Source organism: Hylobates moloch, unplaced genomic scaffold, assembly GCF_009828535.3.
Source record: "Hylobates moloch isolate HMO894 unplaced genomic scaffold, HMol_V3 SCAFFOLD_14, whole genome shotgun sequence".
NCBI lineage: Eukaryota > Metazoa > Chordata > Mammalia > Primates > Hylobatidae > Hylobates > Hylobates moloch.
Genome location: NW_026652289.1, coordinates 4,803,402 through 4,810,007, shown reverse-complemented (window position 1 = coordinate 4,810,007; position 6,606 = coordinate 4,803,402). Strand labels below are relative to the sequence as shown.

The 6,606-nt window shown below is 52.2% G+C and overlaps 1 protein-coding gene across 1 annotated transcript in view; it reads right to left on the bottom strand.

Moving 5' to 3' along the window:
• Window positions 1-1,194: 1,194 nt before the first annotated feature.
• TMPRSS2 (transmembrane serine protease 2) overlaps window positions 1,195-6,606 on the bottom strand; it is a 42,059-nt gene continuing 36,647 nt past the window's right edge. Inside the window, exons 12-14 of the mRNA XM_032174256.2 lie at window positions 5,042-5,184; window positions 4,377-4,529; window positions 1,195-2,795 (exon numbers count right to left, since the gene is read on the bottom strand). Of these exons, the coding sequence (XP_032030147.1) occupies window positions 2,784-2,795; window positions 4,377-4,529; window positions 5,042-5,184 (308 nt within the window). The 3' untranslated portion in view covers window positions 1,195-2,783. The remainder of the gene's footprint in view (window positions 2,796-4,376; window positions 4,530-5,041; window positions 5,185-6,606) is intronic.

Genomic DNA, 6,606 nt, shown 5'->3' with positions numbered 1-6,606 from the left:
GCTGCAGGGTGGGGCCCTTATGGAGAACCTCTGCCAGGGCAGTGCAGAAGGGAAATGTGGGGTTGGAGTGCCTACACAGTCCCTACTGGGGCACTGCCTAGTGGAGCTGTGAGAAGAGGGTCACCATCCTCCAGACCCCAGAATGGTAGATCCACTGACAGCTTGAACCATGTGCCTGGAAAAGCCACAGACACTCAACACCAGCCCATGATGCAGCCAGGAAGGAGGCTATACCTTGCAAAGTCACAGAGGTGGAGCTGCCCAAGACCATGGGAACCCACCTCTTGCATCAGCATGACCTGGATATGACAGATAGAGTCAAAGGAGGTCATTTGGTGCTTTAAGATTGGACTGCCCTGCTGGATTTTGGACTTGCAAGGGGCCTGCAGCCCCTTTATTTTGGCCAATTTCTCCCATTTGGAATGGCTGTATTTACCCAACGCCTGTACCTCCATTGTATCTAGGAAGTAATTAACTTGCTCTTGATTTCACAGGCTCATAGGTGGAAGCAACTTGCCTTGTGTTGGATGAGACTTTGGACTGTGGAGTTTTGAATTAATGCTGAAATGAGTTAAGATTTTGGGGGACTGTTGGGAAGGCCTGATTGGTTTTGAAATGTAAAGATTTGGGGGGTGCAGGGGCAGAATTATATGGTTTGGATCTCTCCCACCCAAATCTCATCTTGTAGCTCCCATAATTCCCATGTGTTGTGGGAGGGACCTGATAGGAGATGATTGAATCATGGGGCGGGTCTTTCCCATGCTGTTCTTGTGATAGTGAATGGGTCTCACGAGATCTGATGGTTTAAAAAATGGGAGTTTCTGTGCACAAGCTCTTTGTATCCTGCCATCCATGTAAGATGTGACTTGCTCCTCCTTGCTTTCTGCCATGATTGTGAGGCCTCCCCAGCCATGTGGAATTGTAAATCCAATAAACTTCTTTCTTTTGTAAATTGCAGTCTTGGGTATGTCTTTATTAGGAGCATGGAAACAGACTAACAGAATAACAATAAGGAGTCATTCGAGGGACCTCTCCAACAGGACAGGCTGCAGGAACTGAGGGCACCAACCAGAGGAGCACCAAGTCTGGCCTTGCCTCACCTTTGGTCCTCTGACCAGCAGCCTCAGCATCACCCCCTTACAAGGAAATGGAAGCTGGTCCTACTCACCAGGCAGAACTTCAAAGATGCAGTAATTACTTTGAAAAAAATTTGCATAATTTATTTGCATGATATTCATTTTCACAATTGAACTTTACAGTTTAAAAAAGATACAAAAAAAGACAAACCGTTGCTCACATAAATAAAAAGGGGCAATAAAGAAGGAAGACGTTTTCACCATTACAACACCTTTTAGGATGTGTCTTGGGGAACAGGCACCTTACAGTGCCACCTGTTTCCCAGGTCCCTGGGAATGCTGCTCTCTACAGAGGCATGTGCACAGACGGATCCTGCAAATGGGATTGCATGACTTTCCATTTCAAGGTTAAGTCCTAGCAGTAGAATCATTCATTTCGTTCTTGCAAACCAGCCTGCTTGGCCAGGAGGCAGAACCATGGTAGAGTAGTGCTCATGGTTATGGCACTTGGCAATGCAAAAGGGACCCTTCCCCTGGTTGGCAACCCACAGCATTGGAAGGGACCACAGAGAGTCCAAAACAAAACACATCTTTCTCTTCTTCACCGCCACCATGGGCACTTTCCTTCAGCACATTCATTTATAGAACGTTAAGTCAGGAGCCAGTCATTTTGTCAAAGCAGCTCAAATAGGCCACCACTCTTACTTGGCAAAGATGATACAGTTTCAAAGAGTTAAATGAAGGTGGACTACTTGGAGACTTCAAAAGCTAAGATTCCAGGAGCACTGAGGTAGCAATGTGTAGAAACATAACATGGAAACAGTGTACCTTAAACTGAGCATCCTTGATTTCCCCCATGGACCTCAATTTCCAGTGACTAGCAGGCCTGAAGAGGCCAACATGGTGCCAGGCTTGGCGCCTGCCAGGGCCAAGGGGCATGTGCAATCTCCAGGGTGCTGGGAGCAGGGTCGGGGAGGATGAGGAGGAAGGCTGAGTCTCCCTCCCAGGAGCCCCACTCGATGTGCAGGTGGAGACCTGCACCAGGAGTGCTCAGGGCAAGTTCCTTTGCAATTGCTTCCCTCGCACCAAGGGCACTGTCTACATTCTCACCCCATAAGAACAAAAATGTTTCTGTTCCCCTTACAAGTGACTACCACGTCACCACCCATGAAGGGCTGGCCCCTTTATTTCCGGCCACCATCCAGGGCTGCTAAGGCTCTAAGAACAAATCAGCAAAAACCCCTTGTGGAGAGCTAGGCTGGGGACACTACCAAGTGGCCCCAGAAGGCAGCCACTGCAGGTGCCACCTGCCTGTCTCCCTTTCCATGTCTCTCCTTTTTCATCTCAAGCCGTCCAGCAGCTGAGAAGCGACAGCTCCGTGCTCATCCAAAATTGGCCCCTGGAAAGGACTCAGAAGGAAGATCTCAATGGGGCAGCCTCCACCCCTCTCCTCCACACTTGACCGCCAGTGTCCATAACCAGCCGGCCATCACCCCTTGTGGACAAGGGGTTAGGGAGAGCAGGCTGGGCAGGGGAGCCACTGCAGCCTGCACAGAATGGCAGAGAGTGCCAAAGCCAGACAAGTTCACTGTTTAATAAAAATGAAGTGACCTCTGAATCATCTCTAAGAGTAAATCGTGCACGGGGAAGCAAAACCAGCCCCTTTGTTTTCTTGTAGAACGACGTCAAGGACAAAGACCATGCGGATTAGCCGTTTGCCTGTTCAAATAGGAAAAAAAAAAAAGTGTGTTATTTTCTTAAGACAAACAAAGGTGGAAAATAGTTTTTTCCTCTAGGTTCGCATGAAGCACTTAGAAACCAAATAAGCAAGCTTAATAGCACAAAGGGATCATTTTTCTCTCCGACGTGTTGGTCAGAGTCAGGCTGAGCATGGCGGGGCAGGAGCTCCAGGAGGAGCGGGCAGCGGATGTGGAGGCCGGCGCCAGGGGCATCTCTTCAGCAGAGTCTGGGCCTCCCCCGGCTGCTCTCCTGCCACGCAGCCCTTCCCTCCCTGCACAGCCACGCGGACCCACCTGCAGCCGCCAAACACACCCGGCTCATTCGCTAGCCCCATCCTGGCTCGAGTCCGCCCCTCAGCCTGGCTGACCGTCCCAGCCCTGCCAGCTTCCCTCCTGCCCTGCCTCCCCCTGGGGTCATCTGTTTCCAGCACTGGGCCTTATGCCAGGCGAGGTCCAGCTGGGCCCCATGGTCATGGGAAGGCCCTGAGTCCCGCATGTCATTTGAAGGAGACACAGGTCGGGCCCTAGCGGGAAATGCCCCCTGGTTCTGCTGCTCCTTCAACAGACTGGGCATCTGGGAGACTCGAGAGAAGACAGAATAGAGTGCTTTCTTCCGCTAGCTGCCCAGCCCCAGAAAGCACAGAAATCTGAGAAAACTATAGGTCTGAGGTCCTGGAGATGAGAAGATCTGGTTCTCACCCACTATCTGGACAATGCCCAAAGCCAGGGCTCCGCTAAGCAGAGACGTCCATGAGGCTCACAGGGAACCCTTGAGACCTTCCCTCATGCTTGAGTCTGGGGCATCAGAGGACCCTGGCTGCTCCTGCACTTCCTAACCTTGGGGGCTGCCCAGGGGCCACTCAATAGCCCCAGAAAAGGATGGACACAGTCAGCTCTTCCCTCTGCTCTCTATAAGTCAAAAGTTTCATGTGGGGCCGGGCACCGTGGTTCACGCTTGTAATCCCAGCACTTTGGGAGGCTGAGGTGGGTGGATGCCCTGAGGTCAGGGCTTTGAGACCAGCCTGGCCAACATGGAGAAACCCCATCTCTACTAAAAATACAAAAAGTAGCCGGGCGCGGTGGTGCATGCCTGTAATCCCAGCTACTTGGGAGGCTGAGGCAGGAGAATCGCTTGAACCCGGGAGGCAAAGGTTGCAGTGGGCCGAGATCGTGCCACTGCACTCCAGCCTGGGCGACAGAGTGAGACTCCATCTCAAAAAAGAAAAAAAAAAGGTTTGATGTGAGGTGGCCTGAGTGGAACAACTGAGTCAGCTGAGCCAGAACTAAGTGTGGTCAGCAGAGCACCAAGGAATTTCACACAAGCCGAGCTCCAGCGCTTTTCATCCAAGCACCAGGAGAAACATGCAAGTGAAGCCAGTGAGAGGCAATGGGCAATGGGTGGACACCAGGGGGATGGGGCTGTGGCTGGAGGAAGCAGGGTTTGCTTCATGTTGACCAGTGGTCAGCAGTGAGCTTCCAGCAGCAGAACCATGCTTAACAGATGTCTGGCTTTGGCTCGAGGAATCAGAGAACACGGTCAGAAGGAGGACAGGATAGTTACCCTCATTTGGCGATAAATCCAGTCCGTGAATACCGTCACATTCCCGTATACTCCTGGTCTGTAAGCTTTGGCACAGCCAGAACCCCAGCTTGTATCCCCGATCAGCCACCAGACATTGTCTTTCGAAGTGACCAGAGGCCCTCCACTGTCACCCTGTGGGACACAGCAAGGTACAGAGAGCAGAAAATCAAGTCACAATCTGCCACACACCACTGACCAGGCCTAGAGGAGGTGGCGGTGGCGGGGGTGGGTGTCGCAGTGTGAGTTACAAGTGACTGTGTGGGCTTCGAATCTCCACCATCAAGGGGTGATGGTAACAGAGATGCAACCCCCAAAGAGACAGCCCCCATCCTGAATTTAATCTGTTCAAGCTAATAGTTACTAAATAAATTGGCGTTCATAATTTAAAATTGTCTAAATACTTGTTTCTGTTCCACTGGCACTTTTACCAAATATCAGTTTTTCAGAGGCCGTGTGTGATTTGTCGATTGTACTTCTGCCACCAGAAGCGTTCGCACTGTTTGTGGCCATCGCTTCCCATGACTGCCCCGAGCTGGCTCCGTGTCACTGAGGAGGCTCTGCTGACCCCAAGAATACCCTCTCTCTCATGGGGGGTTCAGTAGGATCTGGTAAGGGCCAAAGGTAGAATAAAAGTGTTGAATTACCTGGCAAGAATCGACGGTCCCCTGCAGGAAGCCGGCACAGATCATGGCTGGGGTGATCAGGTTGTCATAGACGTATCTGCTGTTGCATCTCTGCGTCTCAATGAGACGCACCATGGCAGCGTTCAGCACGTCCGAGGTCTTCCCTAAGGACAGGGAGACTTGTTGAGCTCCCAGTGTTGCCAGCAGCTCTCGCAGAGAGAGCACGCTTCGCTCCCTGAGACCTCCACACACACTACACAGAGGGTCACAGCCCCGTTCTCCAGCCCTGCCCCCGTCAGCTCATCCCAGCACCAAGCCCTCTACTTGGGAAACCTGGATTCTCCTTATAACTGGCAGTGCCTGTGCTGAATGCAGCTCTGGAGTTCAGCTTCAGGGAAAGAGCTTCCCAGCTCTGAAACTATAGGGCTCTATCAGTGCCATGGAATCCCTGTCTTATTCACCCAGTGGCTTGGTTCTGCTGAACCAATTTCCCACTCCTCACTGAACCCTACCCAGGACACACAGGCTCCTGTTTCCCCTCTGGCATGCACGCACGCTTCTGGAGCACACACGACCCTCCCTAGGCCGCCCGCTTCTCAGCTCCCCTGCACATTAGAGCTTCTCAAGACAGGGCCTGCACTTGCCGTCTCTGCATTTGCCACTCTCGCCTTGCTGCCTCCCCTCGGGTATCTTCTGGGCACTGTGGGCTTAATGTGCAAAACCAGAACCCTCCATCACACCTTCTCCCACCCCAAATTCTCACCAACCAATATTTCCTGGCTTGAAAAATGGCACCACCTGCCACCCTGGGGCTTCAGTCACAGAGTGGAAAGCCATCGTCCCTGACTTCTCACTCTCTCTCCCACAGACATGCAACCCATCAGTAAGTCTGGTGGCTCTAGCCCAAATGTACCCTCATCTCTCCACATCCACGCCCGCACTCTGCTGTGAGCTGCCTTCCCGTCTCAGGGAACCACAGCAATGGACTCGTCACCATCATCCTCGTCTCCATCCATTCATCCCCACTCCCCACACAGCTGCCAGGTCATGGCACTCCCCGGCTCATGATCTCCCTACCTCGAGCAGACGAGAAGCTGGTGTCTTCACCATAATCCACAAGGACCTATGCAATCTGGCCCCAGCCCACCTCCCTGGCTCCTTGACCGCATCTTAAGATACGTGCGCTAGCCTTTTTGATGTATACACATTTCTGCCATTTGAGTCTCAGCTCAAATGCCACCTCTTCCGAGAAGCCTTTCCTGACCACCCTGTCAAAGTAGCTGGGACCTTGCGATCCCCACCCTCAGATATTTGGAATCAGTTGTTTGTCTCCCATCTGTCTGACCACACCTGCCCCACCCCCACCACCCAAATCCACAAGAGAGGTAAAGCTCCTGACAGCAGAGACGTTTGTCTTACTCTGTTCACTTCTGCATTCCCGGCACCCAAGTAGCACCCAGCCTGATATAGGTTCAGGTGCGCACAAGTATTTGTTGATATTCCCTTCATCTTGGATTCCATGAGGTCTTTTGCCCAGCCTGTGGCTCCACTGTAGTAAGTTTCTGCTGATGAGGAGCCAGGATGCC